Below are 26,154 nucleotides of genomic sequence, written 5' to 3' on the forward strand. Positions count from 1 at the left end.
ACCCCCTAACCACTCCGCTGCCAGCCTGATTGACGCCTGACTGCTCCCCTGATGGCCCAATTGCCCCTAACTGCCCTCCCCTGCAGGCATGGTCGCTCCCAACTGCCCTCCCCTGCCAACCCAACTGCCCCTCACTGCCCTCCCCTGAAGGCCTGGTCCCCCCCCAATTGTCCTCCTCTGCAGGCCTGGGTCCCCCCCCCCACCAACTGTCTTCCCCTGCAGGCCTGGTCCCTCCCAACTGCCCTCCCCTGCTGGCCTGATTGCCCACAACTGTCTTCCCCTGCAGTCCATCTTGTGTCCACATGGGGGCAGTCATCTTGTGTGTTGGAGTGATGGTCAATTTGCATATTACTCTTTTATTAGATAGGATATATATTTGCTTTTAAAAATATATATATGCTGTACTTTTGTCCAGATCTCCCAATTCCCTCTTCCACTAATGCTTCTACAAACTTGTTAAGTTTCTTACACTCTTCATGTACTGTCATCCTAGACTGTTACATTTCTTCTAGGGCCAGGGTTTATTTCCCAAATAAATTAACTATCTTTACAATGATCTCGAGCTTTATTGTCTCACATTTCTTAGAGTGTTCTAATAGCAAAGGAATGGCATGTTTCATATACCCTACTGGTACAATAATGCTGAAATATTACTTTCAATGTTCATAATCCACAATTCAGAAGTGTATTAATGTTTCTTTTAACTAATTAACTCATTAGGAATGAGAAGTCCTCCTATGAAGTGGGGGGAAACAGAGACTTTCACAGAACCTACAAAATTTTCAAGATGGCAACTATTCTTCGAAAAATAACAGTCCTGAAATTAAAGATTGGAAAAAAAAATAACAGTCCTGAGCCATTATATTAATTTTTTTAAATATTTTTATTAATTGCATCACAGAGAAAGGAGTCAAAATATTTAAAGAAATGTATGTACTTTAGAGAGGCTGTGGTTTTATACCAAAGGAAAGGAAAAACAGATGAAAAAGCTTTGGGTCTTCATTTCTCTTTCTTTCTCTCAGGGTAAGCTGAAAAATAAAAAGACAAAGATAAATACTGTGTGTAAAATGGCATGTGTTTTTCAAATCAATTTAAATAAATGTCAAATAGCTTAGCCTGTCTTTCTGCAATTTCCAATTTTCACCAATGAAAATAAGTCAAGCTTGCCCTCAACCCCTTGCAGCTGAATTCTTCTACTGAGCTAGGGGAGCAGACACCCCACTAGGTATTGTAAAGGCCTCTCTTCATTACTGATGACTTCATACTTATTCAAAGTCACAAGCTTTCATAATCACTCCTCAGAGTCATTTACGTAAGAGCTGTTTCTTACCTATACTAATTACAAACATACAAGGTGTCTTCTCCAAGTTAATTGCCATTTAGGACTGAAACAAACCACATTTTAAAACAACCAATTTGCAGAGACAGGAAGTTCTTCCTTGTCTGAATGCACAATATGTAGGTATTATCATGTGGCAAAGAGTAAGTTAATGTCCAGTTAGTGGAATAAGCATCATGGTCGGTTTAGAAAATATAGAAGGAATTAATGCTCAGAAAAATGTTGCACAACTGATTTTTCATGAAAAAAGAAATTTTATATATTTTAATTTCCCTCAAAATATTACAACCAAAATGGATAAAACATGTTTATGGTCAAACATCTAAATTTTAAAGTGGGCCTCTTTATCCTAAGAAGAGAAAGTCTATTAAAACTCAACACGTTGACACAATGGAAACCTAGTAGCAGATTACTTACTATTAAGGAGGAATTCACATAGCAGATTTCTCATACTCTCCAATGACATGAATTTGTTATTGAGCTATTAAGTTGAACCTTGTGAAATCATCATCATTCAACTTTTTCTAACCTTCAAAAATGCATATCATCTTGCCTAATACCTGAAGTAATCTGCTCTGAATCATTGCTTAGTTGAATGGCTGTCTACTGTGTCACACTAGGTCAGAACAGGACAGTGATTAACTATCAAGTTCTGGTTTCAATTTTTAATTGTAGTTCCACCTCAGAAGCTGGGTGATCCTTGAGTAAACTACTTAGTCTATGCTTTGATCTGTGCTTTCATTTTTCCATCTGTAATATGGGAAATATAATGGAACTCAATTCAGAAAACTATTGTGAGAATTAAATAAGCTAATATATACAAAGACCTTAAAACAGTGATTGTCACTAGTCCATATGGCTCTTAGCTATTTTAATATTAACTATTATAATTAATTTTTTAAAGAAAATCCAGAGAATATTACCTGAGATGCTTGTGAGTGTGTTGTTTTTAGGCTAAAGCAGCTTGACTTGAAGCAACAAGTTTTGGACCCTGAATACAAAGAAATGAGAGATTTGGGAGAAGTATTAGCATCACTATTAGGATAAATGAACATTTATACAGCCATTGATGATTACATAATAACTTTCCATGTTTCACATCCTTCAATACCAGTTTAGTACTAGAATCTCTGGAAGGAAACTTATGAACACCCATTGCACCCAAAGCAATAAAAACATTACTCTCAAGTTGTACAGAAAAAATAGTAAATGACCCAGACATTTAAATATAAACTTCCCACCCGCCTGTGAAATCAAGCACTCAGATTCAACCAAGTTGCAAACCAATACTTGGAAAGAAAATACTTAAATAAATTAAGGTTTTGGTTTAATGATGTCTTTACCAAAAAGGTTTCAGAGCTTCTCAATATTTCTGTTTGAATTCATAAGTGACCCAACTTTGGAAACAGAACAAATACTACAAATATCTAATAATATGCTTCAGTTTAGCAGGGGATTTTAAAAAAGAATTAATTTAAGTCATTTTTTTCAGACCACTGTATGCAGAATAAAATTCCTGGGCCCCATGTACAAGTGTCCTTCAGATACAGAGGCCCCTGAGCCCTAGCCTGAGCCAGCAGCAGCAAAGGGCACTATGCATATTAAAATGAAGACTCCAGCACCTCCTCTGCAAAGCAGGCTTCTTTGTCAGCAGCTGCGCAGCACTTCTGGAAGAAAGTTGTGAAATCCCCCATAACAGTTTTCAGTTGTTCCTCAGTGGCTTTGGGCTTGTGTTTCAACAGCTCCACAAGGGCACTGCATTTAAATGAAATGAAAACAAAGCAGGGAAATGGTTACTCACATAGAGAAAAATGAAGATGCTAAAGACAGTAGTACTGTTGTTTGAGATCTTAAGTCTTAGAGCCAGGCAACTCTGAGCTTGAGGCCCAGGCTTACGACTATAAAATTCAATATTCTCATTTCCATACGGAGGAGAATAAAATCTACTTTCATGGGGTTGGTGGAAGGTTCAAATAAAATCATCAATGCAATTTATTTAACATCTGTAGTATCAATAAATCTCTTTTCAGTTAAATCTCTAGAAATGATTATGTTATTGCATTTAGAAAGTATTCAGATTTTTAAATGTGTGCCATGTTGAAGTTTATAGCAATTTAAGAGCTATAAAAAAATCATTGAAAAATGACCTTTAAAAGCTTAATTATCTTGGACTCCATTTAAAAGTTTTTAATCAAAACCCAGCCAGCGTGGCTCAGTGGTTGAGCATCAACCTATGAACCAGGAAGTCACAGTTTGATTCCTGGTCAGGGCCCATGCCTGATTTCGGGTTTGATTCCCATGTTGGGTGTGCAGGGGCAGCCGATCAATGACTCTCTCATCATTGTTGTTTCTGTCTCCCTCTCCTTTCCTCTCTGAAATCAATTTAAATTTTTTAAAAAATTTTTAATCCGAGAGTCTATATTTTGGTCTTTAATTGGCCCATTCAAAATGAATATGCAGAGGCCATGGAAAACAAGACTATCCAAACTCATGTAAGCTGGTGGTTCTCTTTCATTGACGTCTGCACAGATAATAGTGCTAGAGAGTTGTGTGAGCACAAGTTTTGCAATATTCCTCTTAAGCCTATGGCCATGATCAGAACCCACCAGAAATGACAGCAATTTTACGTTGCCTATCTAACCCCTAGTGACAGCAGCAGAGAGTCATGCTTCGGAACTCGCATTTCTAGATGTTATTCATCCAAATTTCATTCTCAAAAGTTACATCTTGGAGGTTTGCCTTGCCTGTGGGTTGCCATAGAACAAATTTAAAATAATCACATATGCCTAGAAATAATTCTTCTAAGACTTCTACTAACTAATTTGCTATCTTCACAAATGAATCAGTTAATTGTTAAGCTTTTTCTACTGGGTCTGTCCTAAGATATTATTCTTATTACTTATGGAGCCTTTATCCACATGATTATTCGGAATGATTTCTATAGAAAATTATAATTTGGTTTTGTTGTTATTGTTTGTTTTGGTAAGAGAACAAAAACCTATCCATTTTAATTTTGACACTTTTATCACCTTAAAAAACGCCAATATTTAAGTCCTTTTTTCTAAGGAATTTAATCACTACTTAAGAAAATTTTGCCCATTCAATTGACAGTTTTCCCTATCAAGATTACAAACATATGCAGGAATGAAATTCTCCTCACGTTTGTTTCTTGACTTGTTGCTCAGGCACAGGAAGTGCGCATACATCTGCATGGAAGGTGAATGTATCAGCGTTAAATTCTTTGGGAGCATAGGTTTCATCAGCCTCCAGAGCAGAAAAGCATGGCCGTCTGTTCACCAATGACTCTGAGCAGCATTTGGTAACTCTGTCGCTCACTGGTGCCTTCTCGTGGGACACGCACAACCAGTTCAAGACCACGGACAGCTGAAGAGCAGGGAGTAGAGCAGAAATTCAAAAGAAACATAATGAAAAGTTTTCCATGAACTCCTACTTTTCAATGGACCAAAAGAAGTGTTGTATTTTAACTAGTAACACTGAATACAAGATTGATCTCACTTATATGTGGAATCTAATGAATAAAATAAACTGATGATCAAAATAGATCTTCCATGGAACAGATTGATGAATCTCAGAGGCAAGATTGGGGGGGAGGGGGGGCAGGAAGAGATTAACTAAAGAACTTGTATGCATATATATATGCATAATGGATGGACACAGAGAATAGTGAGGTGAAGGCCTGGGGCGGGGGCAGAAGTGGGAAGGAGGGGGGTCAATGGGAGGAAACAGGGAAACATCTGTAATAATTTCAGACATAAAGATAAATTTTTTTTAAAAAAGTCATTTGTCTTTTAGGTGTCTGCATTTGCAGAATAATCCATGTCTACATTTGAGAAAATAATTCATTAAAATAATTTGAAGGTGATACCTAAGACATGTGTAGGAATGGGAGAAAGCAGCCTTATACTGATACATTAAAGGGAAGACCCCCCAACCCGACCAAAAGTAAAATTTCTTAAATGCCAGGATGAAGCATTAAATATTCATGGATTTTTTTCAGAATAATTTATCATCTTCAGGGTCTTGTCTCAATCCTCATTCTGATGGTCAGGATAATGTAGGCAACCAAGTCCTACACATACACACACACACACACACACACACACACATACACACACATTAGTTCACTCCTGCATCTGAAAGATAACTTTATAAATATCTAAAGGCAAAATTCATCATTATTGACTTATTATATTTTAAAGGACTTACATAGTCTTCAGCACAACCCATTCTTTTTACTTCTGGAAGCTTACAGCAGTAACTGCCCACTCTGCCTAGTTTTCTTGAGACATCCACAAGAGTTGGAGTTGACACTTGGGGTAGTTTCTTCGTGTAACGAACTAAGAGCCTGTAACAAAAGATTCTTTGTATTTTCAACCAGGCAAGAAACTATTTTTTTCTAACATAGTAGGTGAAGCAAAGAACCATTATACAAAATCAATTACAATTATTTTCCATTCATAAAATTTTCTCCATCTTTTGGTTGGTGGGGTAGAATGGGGGAAGACGTTTTCCTAAGCAACTAGATAAGCCTAACTTTGAATCTCAGCTGTGCTGTAGAATTTTAGGAAAGTGACTTAGCTTACTATAATTCAGTGACATTGATGCATTTATTAATTGCTTCTTTCTTTCAATAAAACCTAGTGAGAGTTTAATATGCAGGGGTGGGCTGAAGTAGGTTTACAGTTGTTCATATGGAAAAAGATATGCAGGTTAGGATTATTACTACAGCTTTATTAACTCTGTGTTTAGCTTATCTACAACTGTAATGCTAATCTTGCCCACCTCTGTTTAGTAGCACTGTGCTAAATTAGAAAGATATGGATGAGTTTTTTCATCTATAAAATGAGAGAATATGTACCTGACTCAATAGGAATGGTTCAGGGATTAAGAGAAAAGATATGCCATCAACCTGGCATGAGATTTAGCATGTAACAATCCTTTATTAAGAATTCCAACCACCATTGAAAGGCAATGTATGGCTGTAATCTACTCAAGGGAAGAGACTTGTTAATTATTGCTATCTCTAGCACCCACAGTTAGAAGAGTGTTGACATTGATCAGTAAATATCTACCTAATGATGTGTCCCTATTGTCTTTACCTTCACAGGTAAGGCTCCATTAGATCAGGATATTATTCATCAACTCATATATTACATTATTTCTTGAGTCACTGTTATTCAAGTCCAACTATTTGCTATTCTGGGAAGCACTGCTGTCTCTCTCTCTCTCTCTCTCTCTCTCTCTCTCTCTCTCTCTCTCTCTCTCTCTTGTCCATAACTATTACTTAACCTTAAGAGGGCATCTTCAGTTCCGATAGCAAAATATTTAGTATTTTCCTGCCCAGTCTCAAGAGGCTAATTTTTAAAACTGAACTCAAATATAGGTCTCTTTAACCCATCAACTATTTTATTTCTCATTCTCCAGTCTTTCTTGATGGAGAGGGATTAGAAATATATACTATATTTTCATGATTAAAAGTTCTATGATAGGTGATAATCAAAAGTTCTAATTAAGGATATATATATATATATATATATACACTAATAAAAGAGAAACATGGTAATTAGCGTATGACCGCTACCCTTCCCATTGGCTAATCAGCATATCCTTATGCAAATTAACTGTCAGCCAAGATGGCGGCCGGCAGCCAGGCAGCTGGAAGCGAACATGAGGCTTGCTTGCTTCAGTGAAGGAGGACTCCAACGTTCCCCGCCTGACTTGCCGGCCTCTGAGCTGGCAGTTTGAAACATTCTAACAAATAATAGAAGCTAAACAAAACCCCTGCTGGGATCTCAGAGCTGGAGTTATACATTGTTTCAATTATAGAACGGCAAACAAACCAGATACGAAGCCTCAGAGCTAGAGCCAGAGCTAAAGCTGGCCCAGAATAAAATTAAAAAAAGAGAAAAAAAAGGAGCGATTGGGAGCTTCAGTCACCTACCAGCCTGAAAACAGCCCTCAGCCCCTCACCCAGACTGGCCAGGCACCCCCGTGGGGACCCCCACCCTGAAGGGTGTGTGACCAGCTGCAAACAGCCATCATCCCCTCATCCAGGCTGGCCAGGCACCCCAGTGGGGACCCCCACTCTGATCCAGGACACCCTTCAGGGCAAACCAGCCGGACCCCAGGCCTCTATTCTATATAGTAAAAGGGTAATATGCCTCCCAGCACCGGGATCAGCAGAGCCGTGAGGCTCTTGGCACCGGATCAGGGTGACAGGGGGCAGCGCCCCAACCCCCTGATCCGCCCTGCTCTGTGTGTGACAGGGGGCGGTGCCCTAACTCCCCTATTGGCCCTACTCTGTGCATGACCGGGGGGAGCTCCCCAACCCCCTGATGGGCCCTGCTCTGTGCGTGACGGGGAGGCACCGCAACCTCCCCATCGACCCTGTCTTGAGTGTGACAGGGGGCGGTGCCCCAACCCCCCAATCGGCCCTACCCTGAGCGTGACTGAGAGTGGCATCTCAACCTCCCAATCCGCCCTGCTCTGTGCATGACGGGGTGGCGCCCCAACTCCCCAATCGGCCCTGCTCTGAGCCCGACCAGGGGCTGCACCTAGGGATTGGGCCTGCCCTCTGCCACCCGGAAGCAGGCCTAAGCCAGCAGGTTGTTATCTCCTGAGGGGTCCCAGACTGTGAGAGGGCACAGGCCGGGCTAAGGGACCCCCCCCCCCCCCCCCCCCCGTGCACAAATTTTTGTGCTCCGGGCCTCTAGTATATCATAATATGCTCATTAGACTGGACATCCTTCTGGATGAAGCTGAGGCTGTGAAGGCTGAGGTGGCCACTGTGGCATGCGGGGGCCGAGCCTCTTGCATGAATTTCATACATTGGGCCCCTAGTGTGTGTGTGTGTATAATTGATCTCACTTATATATAGAATCTAGTAAACAAAATAAGCTGATAACTAAAAAAGATCCAGAGACATGGAAACATGGAATAGACTGACGAATCTCAGAGGGCAGGGAAGGGGGCGGGGGCAGGAAGTGATTAACCAAACATATACTCATATATGCATAACTCTTAAACATAGAAAATAGTGTGGTGAAGGCCTTGGGAGAGGGGAGTGGGTAGAATGGGTAAAATGGGGGAGAAAGAGGGGACAACTGTAAGACTCAACAGTAAAGATAAATTTTTATAAAATAAATAAAAATAAAATTTAAAAAACCTACAAATTGATCAAGAATGACATTAGTCAAAAACAAAAATACGTACGCATTTTGGAAGCCATACTCTCCAAGTTTGTCAAAGGTTTCACAATTTTTCGTGACTAATGCCTGTGGCTCGTCCACAAGAGGCTTAAGTTCATCAAACTGAAAAATAAAAGAATTGTGTTTACAGGCTTCCACCCAGGGACCAGATGCAGGATGTTTTTTGCCCCTATAGGCAGAATGAGAGCCTTCTTCAACCCTTCTGCCCAAAGTCATGTAAAAAAACCTTTGATGCCAAACCTGTTACAATACATCCACACTGCACAGTATAAGTGATTAAGAATATTCAAGCTCTGGAGTGTGACTGCTGGTTTTTAAGCGAGGTCATCCGACTCCTTTCCTGGTTGTGGAACTTTACTTCTGATCACCAAGTTTTAGAAACCTCACCTCTAAAATGGGGATGAAGATGGTACCATCCCAGAGAATGCTCTGTGAAAACCACCTGAGCTAATGAACTTACAATAGTTCTTGGAACACAGTAAAAGCTCAATAAATTACAGCTATGGCTATAAGCACTATTATTTTTTATCCATCTCTCCAGTTGGATCCTAAGCTCTCTGAAATAAGAGATTATTATATTTTGGGCATAGGATCCAGCATGGTGCCTGGCATATAGCAGGTTCTTGATAAAAAAAAAAAAATTGGAAACCACTCCAAATGTTGAAAGTGTTAAATATCCTAAACCTGCTAAAAAAAAAAAAAAAAAAAAAAAAAAAAAAAAAAAAAAATCCCATTTTAGCATAGCAAAATGTATTAAAAATCCTCCAGAACTGATTTTCTCAACTTACTAAATTTCTTATAAAACCATTCCTAAACCTTCTCAAAAAGATTTTAAAATATTCTAAATGAATAGATTTCACAACCTTCCTTACGATACTAATTTTTGATACTAGATAAATCTTGAAATCAGGTTAATTTTCTTCATATCTGAGTTATATCACTTTAAATTTACATTTACTTTATCTTATTTTGTTCTCAGGACTGTGAAAAAGAGGAAAGATGTGGTCAATATTTTTGAAATTAGAGCTTGCTCTTTCCTGAGCCTTTTTTTTAATAGACTACTCTAGTTTTTATTAACTAGTCTATTGAGGCCATTTTCCCTAAAATGTTTAAGAGCACAAAATTGAAATTATCTCAAGAGAATATCTCAATTGCATTATATAACATATTGCTTTCTGGCATTATTTTTCTCTCTTATTATTGGAATCACCAGTCAAAGAACTTTGAGAAACCTACCACTTTGGAAACACATGCATGAGCATCATCGGAGGCACAGCACTTCTCCAGTGTAGCTTCATATCCCTTGGCAAGTCTCAGGAGCAATGAGACAGCGTAGTCAGGATGCCTTCTTGAGTACTCATACAAAAACCTAATCAAGATGAAAATAAAATAGACTTAGTTGAACAAAGAAGCAAGAAAAATCACCTAACTAACCACAAGCATGACTCATACCCAAAGGTTCGATTTGACCAAACACATGCAGTAAACCTTGGTGGCTAAGGGCTAGGGTTCAGAGTAAAGCTACCTTCATTCAAATTCTTGCACTAATACTTACTTTACTATATCACCTTAGGCAACTGATTAAAACTATCAGAACCTTAGTTCCCTCCTTTTTTAGAAGGTGAATTGTGAGAAATACATGTCATAATGCGTGCATAGCACACACTGGCATATATAAAATGTTTGATCAATGACACCTGTTATTATGTTTATTTTGTTTGATTTGTATCCCTACATCTCAGAAAGGGATAGATAGATAGATGATAGATAGTTAGATAGATAGATAGATAGATAGATAGATAGATAGATAGATATTCTTAAGTTTTTAGTTTCCTCTCTGTATGAGTGAAATCTTGAAGGATACATAATTTTGTAAAATATTATTTAGTGCACAGAATACTATTATAATCCAATAATAAAATTCAAAAGTTTATCACCACTTACTGATTACATATAATCATTTATTTTATCATTTAATTGTATGCTGCCTTGTCATGCTACCGAACATCTGGTCTTTACAAACAAATTAAAGTACCTGGTAGCAGACTCCATACTTCTCTTTATACATCTATTCTGCTGTCAGATAAACACAGAGATATAAAGATGCATGGCTTATATTCATCCGTGTATGTCATGGTAAGTTCAAGAAATACTCTTTAAATAAATAAGCTAATAATATGTATATAATTTATATATATACAAAATGTTTCTAGAGGTATTTCCAGAAATATTCCTAAGGAGCAAATAATAAGGGAGAGGAATGATAGAAAATTCTACTTAACTACTTTGTACTCCTCTATTGATGGAAATTTTGCTATGAGAAGATACTATTTTATGACTATTTTAAAAACTAATTGATTTTTTCAAAAAAAATTTTAAAGGCTCAGAAAGGGAAGGATAAAGTAGCACTGCAGGCAACAATTGTAACAACTCCAAAGGAAAGCCTAGAACTGTTTTCTAAATCCACAGAGCCATTGAAATTTATGAAAGGATCATTCTTTATCCACTTACGTGCCCAGGAAGACATCTTTTGCCTCCTTATAGTTTTTGCAAACATCCTTATCATCAACATAATCAGCATTTACTGAGGGCAAGTCACTAGGCAAATCATCATTTTCCACCTCAGTAAGGCACTGGGATTTCTCCAAAAGAGGTTTAGCACAACATTCCTTCAATTTGCTGGAGATTGAATCTTGATTATCACACATATACTTGGCAAGATCCGCCTGAAAGCAAGTTGATGAAAATTGTTCAAAGTAAACTGACATCCCTATACTTTTTCTCCAGACTTTTATTATGTTGGCAGAACATGTCCACTGTATTCTAAGACCATGTACATACCAACCTGCCTTCTATGAACATTTTCAGTCTATGCTCAGAAATCTGGAGACTCAGAACTACTAAAATATTTCCACTTGCTTAAGACCTAGTCAGTAACAGTTATTTATTAAATTTATATTTCTATTGTTAAGACACTTAAGTTTCAAAATTAAAACCCAATAGTAGATGCCCTGGCCGGTTTGGCTCAGTGGATGGAGTGTTGGCCTGCAGACTGAAGGGTCCCAGGTTCGATTCAGGTCAAGGGCATGTACCTTGGTTGCAGGCACATCCCCAATAGGGGCTGTGCAGGAGGCAGCTGATCGATGTTTCTCTCTCATCGATGTTTCTAACTCTCTATCCCTCTCCCTTCCTCTCTGTAAAAAATCAATAAAATATGTTTAAAAAAAAAACAATAGTAGAGGGCTAGATGAAAAAGATGTGGGGATTAATAAATACAAATTTATCGTTATAGAATAGTCACAGAGATGTACATTACAGCACAGGGAATATGGTCAATAGTACCCTAATGACTATGTGTGGGAAACATCGGGGGGGGAGGGGGGCTCGTCTGTACTATAAAGCATATGATTTTCTAACCACTGTGCTATACATCTGAAACTAATACATAATAATTCTAAATGTGAATAATAAATTATATATATATCCCAGTATTGTTTTTCCAAATATTCCCAAACATTAAATGCAGGCATTTTGAAAGCAAATAACTAAATAAAGTGTGAAGGATTTTTGGAATATTAGTCAAAAGCATAGCCAATCTGCCTTAAATTTTCCAGAAAGTGTTCTGAAAGATTAGGATTCTGATATTTGGTCATGTATTTACATTTTGGGGACATAGATATTGTGCTAAATATTTGTATATTAAGAGAGGATATGTAGAGAAAAGTTACATGATATGCAAAGGTCTCTTCAGGTACCAGCACTTCTCCAATTCTACCCAAGTCCCCAAAATTTTTCTTAGTAAACTACCTTTGCTGCTGTCCTACTTCAGTTTAAGCTTTTGTTCTCAGAATACGACTGAAAGGAATTAGAAATTAGTGGATGTGTTTATCAGATCATTTTGTGAGTGGGATAGCCAGGTTTACAAAAATAAATAAATAAATACATAAATAAATAAATAGCATGCCACAAGGCAGGGAAAGAATTGAGCATATTAGACATAGAAGACAATTTCAATCCACTGTCAGCTGTCACCAATTACACTAAGCAACTTCATTGTACCCACTGTGCATGTTATCAAAGCAAAGTCACCAAAGAGAATACTGAGGATTCCTTACCCTGTCATCTGCACATTCAAGCATGTCACCTGAGCAGCATTCCTTGTGGACTTTGGTAAGATCTGTCACCAGCTTGGAAACCTCTATAAACTCAGCAGCGGGAAATTTCTGACTCAGGCGAGCAATGGACCTAAAAAGAAAATTCACCCATCACAATTTATTAACATCCAATATTTTATGTGAAAGCACTAGAAAAATACTACTTTTAACAAGAAAATTCAGGACAAAATGGAATATAGAAATAATTTGTAAAATTCATTCATTCTTATTTTAGTGCTATTTCTAAATGAAATTGTTATCTTAAGGCAAAATGTTTCTTTAGGACAGAATTCTCTATTCTAAGTGTGTGGGGGGCGGGGGTAGAAAAAAAGTCAGCAATTCATAAAATCAGAAATCAAAGAGGCATGCTGAAAGGGGTGACATCTGAGAAGCACCCAGTTTGGAGCCCATATCTGACTTGCAGGTCTGACTTTATTGTTTATTATCAGTGTGATCCTAGGATAGTTACTTAGAATCTCTGACTTTTCGCCCTGGAGAGACACACAGCATGCTGCATCAAAGGATTGTGGTGAGAATTAAATTAGATGATGCATAGGAAAGCACTTTATAAACTGGAAAAGGCCACACAAACTCGTTATCTTCTTCCTGAGTTCCAAAGCACACTGAGAAAATAAATTTCATATATTTTCAAGATTATAGAGTCTAACATATTTTTACCAAGAAATTGATCCAGCACGGTCTCTAAGCCTGATGACAAGATGTGAAAGGAGCTTTCACAAATCATTTCAGACTTGCCTAAATCTGATAAAAGATACTTCTTCGCCAAAACCAGTCACAGCCTGTTGAATTGTGCATTGTTTCACATTGGATGATTTTATTTAATTATTCGTTAGATTTTAATGTGTAGATGATAGACATGACAGGCAAAGATAGTACAAATGATGGTTTCTAGTAATCTTGCGAAATGTCTGTTATGCTATCTTCTGTTCATGTTCATTAACTGTTGACTAGCAAATGAGAAATTGGAATGAGGGTAGGAAGTGGGCTCTTGGCTCAGCTGTTGAAGGATATTCCTAGAACCAGCTAAGTAATATAAAAACAGAAGTCCAGGCAAAAACAATAAATTAAGAACAGAGCTGGAACTATGAGAAAATGAGAAGTGATCTTGATAGCTGAATTTAATTATCACAACTTTAAAAACAAGCAGATTGTTTCAGATAATTGCAGGGGGCTGGGGGAGACAAAATTAAATAACAGACCCTGACTACAACAGTATAAAAATCATGGACCATTAGAATAAAATCCCTATTAAAAAGGTGAAGGGATTAAAAAATGGTAGTAACAGAATAATCATGGGGACATAAAGCACAGCCTAGGTCAGTGGTCGGCAAACTACGGCTCAAGAGCCACATGTGGCTCTTTGCCCCCCTGAGTGTGGCTCTTCCACAAAATACCGACTTCTGCACATGGGCCACAAAGTTTCAATCGCACTGAGCCACACTCAAGGGGCCAAAGAGACACATGTGGCTCGCGAGCTGCAGTTTGCCGACCACTGGCCTAGGGAATATAGTCAACAATATTCTAATAACTAAAGATGGGTACAAGGTTTATGGGGATGATCACTTAGTAAGTTATAATGTCTAATCACTGGGGTACATATGAAACCAATATAATATTGTATGTGAACTATAATTGAAAAATAAAAATTATTTTTTAAAAAGAATAAGATCTCTAGTCTTTATAAACAAATGGGAGATTAAATAACTGTCATAGAATTACCAAAAAAATATATCCTCTAATTTTTTTACTACTTTGAAAACATAATAAAAATAATGATGAATTGTCAATTATGTTCTGATTTTTCACTTCTGTTAAATTTCTGCCTTTTAGATAACAAGAAGGATATACATGAAAGCACTGTGTAAAAACTCATATTAATGTTCCCTGGCTGGATGGCTCAGTTAGTTGGAGCATCATCCCATGCCCCAAAGGGTTTCAGCTTGATTCCTGATCAGGTCACACACCTAGGTAGCAGGTTGGTTTCTGCCCTGACTGGGAAAGCACTGATCCATGTTTCTCTCTCACATCGATGTCTCTCACTCTCTCTCTCTCTCTCTCTCTCTCTCCCTCCCTCCCTCTCTCCCTCTCTCTCTCCCTCTCTCTCCCTCTCTCTTTCTCTCCATCTCTTGCTAAAAAATCAATAAAAATATATCCTCATGTGAAGATTAAGGAAAATAACTCATATGAAAGTACAATTTCATCAACTGAACCATCACGATTACATCATTATAACACACAAAGACTAAATTTTAAATACCATGCTTTGAAAGCTCTTTCTCCGAATTTCTGGAGACTGGAACACTTCAGTCTCTGTCTGGCACCTGAAACCAGTACTTTTTCCTTCAAGGCATCCAGCTGCAAAAATAAATAATTTTGAAAATATATTTTAAAGCTCTATATGAAACACCCCTTCGTAAGTTCAGATAAGACTATGATAAATTAAATTTTAAAGACATATTATACACCTAAATCCCCAAGTATTCACCGTTGGCAAATAATTAATTTGCTATGTAGTGAGAGGGAAAATCGGTCTGGTCATAGTGGATGCCCCTAGGTAGTGAACACCCAGCGTGGGGGCATTGCCAGGGAAAAGGGAACCGACAGGAAAGGTAGAAGAACAGAGTACACTAACATTCCAGGGAATATAATTTTACTGATTTCTTAATTTTGCATAAATTCATTTCAATCCCTCCTTCACCAACTCTCACATTAATAAACTCCCTAGAAAAGATGATGAGTACATAATAAATATTTATGGAATGAATGAAAAAACCCAGGCTTCTAGAAGCAGTGAAATTCTCCATTTTGAATTCCTCCACCATAGGAAAGATTCATGAAAAGATAAACAAAAACTGCCCTAACTGGTTTGGCTCAGTGAATAGAGCATTGGCCTGCGGACTGAAAGGTCCCAGGTTTGATCCCGGTCAAGGGCATGTACCTTGGTTGTGGGCACATCCCCAGCGCGGGGTGTGCAAGAAGCAGCTGATCAATGTTTCTCTCTTATCGATGTTTCTAACTCTCTATCCCTCTCCCTTCCTCTCTGTAAAAAAATCAATAAAATATAAAAAAAAGATAAACAAAAACTGTGGCTCTTTGCTGTACAATTTTACAAATTAGTTTCTTTATCCTATATAATAGAAGGCTAATATGCAAATTGACTGAACAGCAGAACGGCCAGTCGCTATCACCCACACTGACCACCAGGGGGCAGATGCTCAATTCAAGAGCTGTCCCATGGTGATCAGTGCGCTCCCACAGGGGAAGCACTGCTCAGCCAGAAGCTGGGCTCACAGCTGGTGAGCGCAGTGGTGGTGGCGGGAGCCTCTCCTGCCTCTGTGGCAGCGCTAAGGATGTTTGACTGACAGCTTAGGCCCACTCCCTCTGGGAAGTGGGCCTAAGCTGGAAGTTGGACATCCCCCAAAGGCTCCTGTACTGTGAGAGGGCACAGGCCAGTCTCAAGGACCCACCCCCCCCTGAGTGCAGGAATTTTGTGCACTGGGCCTCTAGTTTCACTATAAAAAGAAGAGGGTATTTAGACACATACACAATGGTTCTCTATGAGATTCACGGGGGTAAAACTTAGAAGGAGGAATGAGGATGTCACAGGCCTTCAAAGAGGGTGAAGAATCTTTGGGGTGGGTAAGAGTATTGAAGGCTTTTTTGAAGGTAAAGAAGTTTATATCAGAGACTTAGGTGCTCTGCATAAGATGCCCCAAATCTGAGGTTTGAGTCTGAACTGGCTCTTCTGTTCTGCTGGGCATACCTTTGGACCCAGGCAGGCGGCTTTGTCAGCAGCTTCGCAGCATTCTGTCAAAACTCCTTTATATTGTTGAGCAAAGTACAGAAGCTCTGGGCCATAAAAGAAAGGATGTCTCCTGGCAACTTCATATAAGTATCTAAAATTTTAAAAAGAAGAGCAGGCAGTCATTTTTTCTGTAGCAGACAAGATTACAGGGACAATTATTATCAACAATTTCCCTAGAAACTCCAAAACTCAAAGACATCTAACTTACCAATTAAAGCAATTTGCACATGATGACCTTGCCTTTGTCATTTTTTAAGTCAATAAAAAAGTTAAACTTATATGTACATATATACATTAAAATGAAGTTAATTCTGACAATAACCAAAGTTAATTCTGGCAATAACCAAATGAAGTTAATTCATAATATTTTAATGTGGACGTCCCTAAGTAGTGAACAACTAGCATGCGGGTATTGCCAGGGAAAAGGGAGGAACTGTTAATATTTTCCATACAGATCATATCTTATTTCAATGAATTCCAACAGATGACTGATCAAATTTTTTATTGTGTAAAATTTTATAGCATTAAATAGTATTTCTTTGAATTTGTCATCAGAACAAAAGCTTCTAAGTCTTAATGTTGAAAATATTTTTATGGTAGTTGTTATAATGAGTCTTGACCTATTTTATAATTTTTAATGTTGAAGTACAGATATCTGATTCCTGCCCTGGGTGGGTGGCTCAGTTGGTTGGAGTATCCTCTCCTACACCAAAGTTGGGGAGGGGGGCGTGGGTTCTGCGGGCAACCAATCAATGTCTCTCTCTTTCTCTCTCCCTTTCTCTCTCTATATGTAATCAATAAAAATATATCCTCTGGTGAGGATTAAAAAAATCTGATGCACTTACGTTCCCAACAACTTCTGGTCACTTTCTTTAAAGGCAGTGCACAATGCCTCAGGCTCTGGTCTCACCAATGCAGGCAGGTTTGGGTTATCATCTTTGTGTTTCAGGAAGCATTCGTGTCTCTCGGGTTCCTTTTTTGTACAGCAGTCAGCCATGTCACCATAGGTGTCACGAAGAGATGGGACCGCACACAGTTTATCTCCGAAAAGGGTGTGCTAAATGGAAGACAGAGGCTTCAAATTGCTAGGCAGTGTTTTATTTTTTTTTTTTACACCCAAAGAACAGTATTAAAAATGTTACATACTGGTAAATCTTGGCGAGGAAATGATATAGCAACCCACTTTTTTCTCAGGTTTAGAGAGTTTCCCCTGACTTGATAATCTATGTGCAATTTTTTAAGAAGTAACTACCACACTGTTAGTTACAGTGGATACAATAGAAGGGCACATTAGAGAAGAAGGTGTATTTAAATACACTATGGCTATTGTGTGTGGTCTCAATAAAGAAAAGCTTTAGAACTGTAGGCATAGCTGGAATGCCTCTATCATAGAAGAAACGATAGAAACACTGCCAATTTGTGAGTGTTGCTTACAAATATGGTCATTTAGTGATGACAGAGAAAACCAAAATGGGGTGTTTGCCCTTTGTAGTGCTCAGGGTTACTTAAAATAAGAAGAAATAACATTCAAAATCACAATGTACTTACAAGTGACTTGTCACAATTTTCAGCTGACTCGTCAGCAGCACATGTTTTTGCGAATTCAGTTACTTCTTTTGCTAACTTCACTTGGTCATCAAATGGGCATTGCTGAAGAAACTGGGAAAAAGTAACCAGCACCCTGAAACACAGGACATAAACAGATTGGTATAATAAAACGAATACAAAATAGGTTGCTATGCTAGAGAACAAATTGTGTTATCAGTATAGGTCCTATAATATTTTTTGCATCTTACTATTATCCTGAAAGACTATTCACATCAGCAATCATCTGATGCCTAAACAGGTATGTGTGGCTTTTTAAGCAAAGAGGATATGTGTTTCCACCATAATCAAATACATATGTGAGTAGATGAACACATACTAAGGAAGCAAGCAACATACATTCTAAATAGATATAATTGTTAAGATGAGGGGCATTACATAGGCCCTTGTACTATTTAAAACAAAAAAACAAAAATCATACATACATCTCCTTTAATCAGGCTATAGAATGAAATTGACCTTTAAAAAATAAACTATTTTCTCATTCTTTACTAAATTAAAAACAGATTAAAATGCTCAATAGAAATGACAGATCTATTTGCTAGATAAAGGAATCTGAGAATGTGCTGGGAAAGGAACCATATTTTAAAGTCTTTCCCCTTATGTAAGAGTTCCAGAGCTACTACACTTCCCCATACAGTAGCCACCAGCCACGTGTGACTATGTAGTTAAATTACTTAAAATTAAATACAATTTAAACTTTTGATTCTCAGTTGCATTTGCCAAGTTCAAAGTACTCAACAACCATGTGTGGCCAGTGGCTAGCACATTGGTTAACACTGATATGGAATATTTTCATGAATGCAGAAAATTCTACTGGAAAATACTGTTCTAGAGTCTGGACTCTGATGACAGGGGAATGTAAGAACTTCAGAATAATAACCAATGCTGTTAGAAACATTACATTTGACTCTTCAATATTTTAACTTACAGGCCTCTGAAATATTCTTCTCCTAAATCCTTAAACCGATGAGCGATCTCACTCTTGTCTGTGGGGGAAAAAGATTTGTTTAAATACTGAAGAAAGCAACTGGTTATGATATTACTTTTTATGTTTCTCTCCATTTGACTTAGTATTCATTTGCTCAAAAATATCAGGATGACAGTGAACTGTTTCTTCTGCTTTTAAACAAGAGATGGTCAATCACCAACGATACTACTTGAAAAATCATTAAATATTTATAGCTTTATATTCAAACTTGGATAAGATATAATGCTACTGAGAGGACAGTACGAAGGAAAAATATTAATACAAATTTTATTTATAAGACTAACAACACAGTTGTGTTGTTTTAATGCATCAAGGTGCAGTGGATAGGGCTTTGGCAATTTCGAGTTATGAATTCTATCTTCAACTAATTCTGTGAAGTTTAAGTCACTCTATGTCCCATCATATGCAAAGGGAAATGATAGTCACTAAACAAGCCCCACCTTCTTTTTCACTTAGGATGTTAGAGTTATAACTTCCTAAAGGTTCACAAATACAAAATATCGTCACAGTCTAGAAATTAATGCTAAAGGAAAACTTACTTCTTTAAAGATGCAGGGTTTACTGAAACTTTCTTTTACTGGTAAAATGAAATAAATTTGAACAATAGAAAAATAGAATTCTTACGTGCATCTCGACGAAACACACCCCTGGAGTAAGCAGAGCTGAAAAGAAAGAGAACACAAATAAAGGTTACCCACTTCATCTTGCCAAAGGCTTATGGGTTTGAAGGGAAGGTAGGATGAATGGGGAGAAATTAGCTCTAATATACTTCTTTAACCAATCATTGTAGATTATTAACTAGACTCATCTTTGTATTTCATTGGCTCTCAACTGATTACAAAATTCATAATGTTCTTGCCAAAAAATTGTTTGACTAATTCCCTTGCGTATGTTTGCCATCTGCACCTGTTTTCTCCACGAGACCTTGTCAGTTCATTCAAGTTATGTAAAACATCTTATCAAATTTTATCTAAGAGTTTAAACAATCTGTTCCTAACATTCATTACCATGTTCTTTGTCTGTGATTTACCATTTGAACATTATAGTTTTTAATATTTGCAAAAATTTAGTTAAACCAATGACTCAGTATGGGAACAAGACATACTAAAAGAGCTAAGCTCTGAACCATATATATTACTAATTCAAGTATGATTTTATAATGAATATTGGAACCAGACTTGTCCTTTAGGTCACAGATGAATAGAAATAAAAGAATGTATGCTTATGGAATTATTTCCATTGAAGAAAACTTTTTTTAAAACCTGAAATCTTAAATTAGAATAGAAAACAGAAAACCATTCTAATTTTCTAAATAGAGAAAATGATTCCCTTTTGGATAAATTATGCCATCCTTTCTTTAGCTTCTGAGAAAGAGTAGGTACCTTTTATTTGAAGTTGGTGTCTAGCCCTAGCCTTTTTTTAATGAGTTTCCAGGAAAGACTTGATCAAACAGGAAATTCTTATAATTCAATATAATTTTATTACTAATTCTCAAAATTAGCCTTCATCATGCACACCTATACTTTGTGCATATTTTTCATTTAATAAATAAAAAGAATAATATTTGTTTCTCCATCTACTTTGCACTGAAATATCATATTGTAATACAATAGTAAAGAGGGAAAACCAAAAAAAGTCATTCATCATGATTTTAGAAGCTGATCAAGCATTTTCCTATATTCCGTGAAGATCCCATAGTTCTCAAATATAAAAAAGAAAACTCTTGAATCTTTCCCTACAGTACCAATAAGGTGTATTCTTTGTGCATATCCTTATTAAAGATTAATAAATGGTTATAAAGTTAAAATATTTTATTCTTAATACTATCTTCATACTTAAAATCTATCTCGATTGATAAGCAATGCTTTAGCATTTGCATTTTGTGGATTCCTAAAGAATTCCAACATTTTTTCTACTATGCAAATGTATTGTATACTGAGAAGAATAAACCACATAAATGTTAGTTATTTCTAGATACTCTGTTCTTCAAGCTTTTAAATTTTTATGTTATCAAAGGACTCTGGCATGATAATAAATGCATACATTTAAACCAAGAGTTATAAACATGGCTTACAGAATCTAGTTTTTAAGTAAGAAACGAGCTCCAGTGATTTTTAAATGTTTTCCATTTTACTGGAGAGTAGTTAAGAAAATTGCTTCTTATGGAAAGAATAGTAGTGCACTGATCATTTAGAAGAGAAAAAATACCTAATTGAAATATAAATATAATTGGGAATTAAACCTGAGTTTTTAACCCTTTGCCCTTTGTTTTTCCATTCATTTTGACAGGATGGAAATGGCATAGTGTTGAAGCAGGTGAAATATCTCTTTGGACCAATCCCCCACTTCTTTGTATTCTGAATCATAACCTTAAACCTGCATTCTTTTACTACCCTGGGGATTCCTGAAGCTTCTCACCAAGTCATTCAAACCAGGTTCCTCTCCATCTGGCCATCTTCTTGGTCCAGCCTTTATGGGGTCCCCTTCTATGATAGACTGCTACTTCTGAGTTGCCTCCTCTTCGAAATGAAGTGAAACATATGCATAAATATGTGACAACAATATCTAGTTATAGCTACGGTATTTTAACAGACAACCACTTAACCAAAAGTCTTTAGAAAATAGGGGAAATTTGATTTCATTTGGAGAGAATAATAAAAACAGGAAAATCTTTCCTTAACATTCTCCCTACTGTACTATGGACATATGCAGACCTTACCTATCCATGAAGGGCCTGGGCTGTTTTAAAAAAAATACAGAAGGTAGAAAAATGAGACTATTAAGCATCAGACTAACCAATTGAACATGGTAAGAGATTCAATTTACTTACTTGTGAAAATACATTTCTCATTTTAAAAAAAGTTTAAAAATGAATTGTTCAAAATCTATGGAATGTGCATAGGCATTTTTAATGCAAATTAAAAATTATAATGTAATCTAAATATCAATTTTTCTCTCATCTTCCTCCATAAATCATCCCCCCTCCCAATATTTCTTGCATTAGGAAGAAATATAGAATTTGCTGAAGATTCCAAACCTCCCCTGGCAGGAGGGTCCCATTTTCTGCCTTTCCTTGTGTTCACTGGGCCTCTGGGATTGACATTGAACTCCTCTCAAATACACTACCCATTTACTCCAAATTTCTCTCAGCTCCTTACTCTGCAGTTTAATGCAACTCCATGTCAATTTCTAGCTCCAAACTCAAACATGCAGATCTGTATATACCTCCACGCCATGTGAGTCATGCTGGATTAAGTTATTTTTTAATATATTTTTATTTATTTCAGAGAGGAAGGGAAGGGGAGAGAGAGATATAAACATCAATGATGAAAGAGAGTCATTGATCGGCTACCTCCTGCACGCCCCCTACTGGGGATCGATCCTGCAACCCGGGCATGTGCCCTTGACTTGAATCAAACCTGGGACCCTTCAGTCTGCAGACCGACGCTCTATCCACTGAGCTAAGCGGCTAGGACTGAATTAAATTATTTGTAAGGACTTTCTACCTTGAACATCCTATGATTCCATATTTCCCATATTAGTCTTTTAGAATGAGAAGAGGACCTGACTGATAGAATGACTATACAGGTAACCCCTGCTTTTCAATAGTTTGCATTTCCCCACTTGGCTTTTACAAAAAAACAAAACAAAAACAAAAAACTACATTAGTACCTGGTTTGGGTTTGTTTGTTTTTTCCCCATTATTTTTTTTTTAATTCTCACCCGATTTTAGAAAGAGAGGGAGGGAAGAAGAGAGAGAGAAAACAATCAGTTGCCTCCCATATGCGCCTGATCAGGGATGGAACCCACAACTTAGGTATGTGCCTTAATCAGGAATTGAACCCACAACCTATATGGGAAGATGCTCTAACCAACTGAGCAACCCGAGCAGGGCAGTATCTGATTTTTATAACAAAAATGAAATCTTTATAGGATTTTTGCTTTTATGACAAAAATGATTAAAACTGAGAACAGCGGTCAGCATTTGTTTTGAAGGAGCCCTTATACAGGTAACACACACCCCCAGCAAAGAGAGGGGCCCTTCAGCTCCTTCCCCAGGAACTATACTCATCATCTCAGCATCAAGCTCCACAGCTTTGAACTGTGTCTGTGAGCATCTGTGCTTTATCTAGATTTATTCTGTGCATCTGTTAGCAAGATGTGTCCTAAGGTATCAGAAAAGCCTAAGAGAGCTGGCAGGGATGTTTTGTTTGGCGTAAAACTGAGTGTAATTAAGCATTTCAATCCTGGTGAGCGAAGTAAAGACTGCATGTGTTGAATTTTGGGTCTGGGATCACCCAAAAATTTCTTCCATATAAATTATGGTAACTGCTTCTTTGCTTTACAGCATTTGGCTTACAAAAGATTTCATAGGCATGATCTACTTTTGAATAGCAAGGAGAAACTTGTATCAAGTTAGGGAATTGGTAACCAAATTTGAGAATGTGTTCATTGCTGAGCTGTCCAATGGATCCTTAGGCATTATTCTCTACCTAGTTCAGGTTAGCATTTTTTTTTAATAAAAAAGGTAACTTAAACTTGTATAAACTACATAAATAAAATGACACTTTCCCACATCCTTTCATTGTTTTTCCAATAAAAAAATATGACTAATGCCCAGAATCCATGCTTACCCATTTTTCATATAAGTTAACAAAAAACAGCATCTTCTATAAACATATATATTGAAATTAATGCCAGTAAGTCCTTTCCATAATAATAGCTACAGATCAAATAGAGATAAATATACTACTGAGAGTTTAATAGTTCTTAGTCTATTCTTATTCTATATTTTTTTCCAAATGTTATTAAAGAGATTTATTACCTAAAATGAGTTTAATTTAAAGTTACAAAATTCAACTTTTAAAAACCTCTTGTCAAACAACAAAAGTTGCCTGCCGGTGTGGCTCAGTGGTTGAGCATTGACCTATGGTCACGGTTTGATTCCCGGTCTGGGAGACATGCAGGAGGCAGCCAATAAATGATTCTCTCTCGTAATTGATATTTCTATCTCTCTCTCCCTCTCCCTTCCTCTCTGAAATCAATAAAAATATATTTTAAAACAATAAAAGTTGTGTGGCTAAATATTCCTGTTGAACTTCAGTGGAATAAGTTTAGAAAGTTTTCATTAGAAGATAGTATTTTTTTTCTCCTGATGTCTTCTAAATTAGAATTTACCTGATATTTTGTAATCTTCCAGTGCCAGTTGTCAGCTGGAAATTCTCTGTCCTGCACCCAGCTGAGCCTTGGAATGTAGTTCTTAAAATTCTTGTCAGTTTTTCAAGCACCTATGTAGGGGCTAACATCAAGAAATGAATTATTTCACCCCCCAAAAAATTGTAACTTCAAGAAATATATCAAATAAATAATTAACTTGTGTTTTCTGTTTTTAAAATTCATCTCTAGTAAAATTATGATGAACTATATAATGTAAAATGTTTTCAAAATAATTTTTAAATATTAGTATTTCATACATGAGCATTGAGGTTTTTTAAATTAGTTTTTCATTATATAGACACTAGAGGTCCAGTGCATGAAATTCATGCATGGATAGGGTCCCTAGGCCTGGCCAGCGATCAAGGCCAATCTGGGCTGATCAGGGCCTACTGGCTGCCAGCAGGGGCCGTCTTTCACTCTACGCCTCTGGTGGTCAGCACACGTCATAGTGAGCAATAGAACTCCTGGTCTCCAAGTTGAACTCCCGCGGAGACACTTTGCATATTAGCCTTTTATATATATACTAGAGGTCCGGTGCACAAAAATTTATGCACTCGGGGGGGAAGCGGGGTCCCCCAGCCTGGCCTGTGCCCTCTCGCAGTCTGGGACCCCTCGGGAGATAATGACCTGCTGGCTTAGGCCTGCTCCCAGGTGGCAGAGGGCACGCCCAATCCCTAGGTGCAGCCCCTGGTCAGGTTCAGAGCAGGGCAGATTGGGGAGTTGGGGCGCCACCCCCTGTCATGCACAGAGCAGGGCGGATCGGGAGGTTGCGATGCCACCCTCAGTCACGCTCAGGGTAGAGCCAATTGGGGGATTGGGGCACCGCCCCCTGTCACACTCAAGGCAGGGTTGATGGAGAGGTTGCGACGCCACCCCCTGTCATGCACAGAGCAGGGCCCATCAGGGGGGTTGGGGAGCTCCCCCCTGTCAATCACAGAGCAGGGCACATCAGGGAGGTTGGGGAGCTCCCCCCTGTCAATCACAGAGCAGGGCACATCAGGGAGGTTGGGGAGCTCCCCCCTGTCATGCACAGAGCAGGGCCCATTAGGGGGTTGAGGAGCTCCCCCTGTCACTCACAGAGTAGGGCCGATAGGGGAGTTGGGGCACCACCCCCTGTCACACACAGAGCAGGGCGGGTCAGAGGGTTGGGGCCCTGCACCCTGTCACACTCAGGGCAGGGCCAATGGGGAGGTTATGGCTCTACCCTGTCACACACAGAGCAAGGCCCGTGGAGGGGGGTTGGGGCACCACCCTCTATCACCCACAGAGCAGGGCCGATCAGGGGGTTGGTGCTCCGCACCCTGTCAAACACAGAGCCTCAGGGCGATCAGGGGGTTGGGGAGCTCCCCCCTATCAGGCACAGAGCAGGGCTGATCAGGGGGGTTGGGGTGCCTTCCCCTGTCACAAACAGAGCAGGGTGGATAGGGAGGTTGTGGCCCCACCCCCTGTCACACACAGAGCCACAGGGCGATCAGGGAGTTTGTGCGCTGCCCCCTGTCATGCTGATCCCAGTGCCGGGAGCCTCGCTGCTCCGCTGATCCCAGTGCTGGGAGGCATATTACCCTTTTACTATATAGAATAGAGGCCTGGTGCATGGGTGGGGGCCTGCTGGTTTGCCTTGAAGGGTGTCCTGGATCAGGGTGGGGGTCCCCACTGGGGTGCCTGCCCAGCCTGGGTGACGGGCTGAGGGCCGTTTTCAGGCTGGCGGGTGACTGAAGCTCCCAACCGCTCCTTTTTTTCTTTTTTCTTTTTTCTATTCTGGGCCAGCTTTAGCTCTGAGGCCTTGCTGCTGA

The 26,154-nt window shown here is 38.4% G+C and overlaps 1 protein-coding gene across 1 annotated transcript; it reads right to left on the bottom strand.

Moving 5' to 3' along the window:
* Positions 1 to 859: 859 nt before the first annotated feature.
* Positions 860 to 19,872, bottom strand: LOC138994876 (albumin-like). Its single transcript, XM_070395122.1, has 15 exons — positions 19,769 to 19,872; positions 19,085 to 19,142; positions 18,097 to 18,229; positions 17,394 to 17,605; positions 16,507 to 16,639; positions 15,001 to 15,098; positions 12,684 to 12,813; positions 11,080 to 11,294; positions 9,805 to 9,937; positions 8,573 to 8,670; positions 5,567 to 5,705; positions 4,500 to 4,723; positions 2,962 to 3,094; positions 2,263 to 2,330; positions 860 to 1,028 (listed from the first exon to the last, which is right to left on the bottom strand). The coding sequence occupies exons 1-14, from the start codon at positions 19,845 to 19,847 to the stop codon at positions 2,289 to 2,291; spliced, it is 1,827 nt and encodes a 608-aa protein (XP_070251223.1). The 5' UTR covers positions 19,848 to 19,872; the 3' UTR covers positions 860 to 1,028; positions 2,263 to 2,288.
* Positions 19,873 to 26,154: the final 6,282 nt, after the last annotated feature.

This window comes from Myotis yumanensis, unplaced genomic scaffold (assembly GCF_028538775.1).
Source record: "Myotis yumanensis isolate MYYU_CA2020_CCGP unplaced genomic scaffold, mMyoYum1.0.hap1 SCAF_1, whole genome shotgun sequence".
In the NCBI taxonomy this organism is placed as follows: domain Eukaryota; kingdom Metazoa; phylum Chordata; class Mammalia; order Chiroptera; family Vespertilionidae; genus Myotis; species Myotis yumanensis.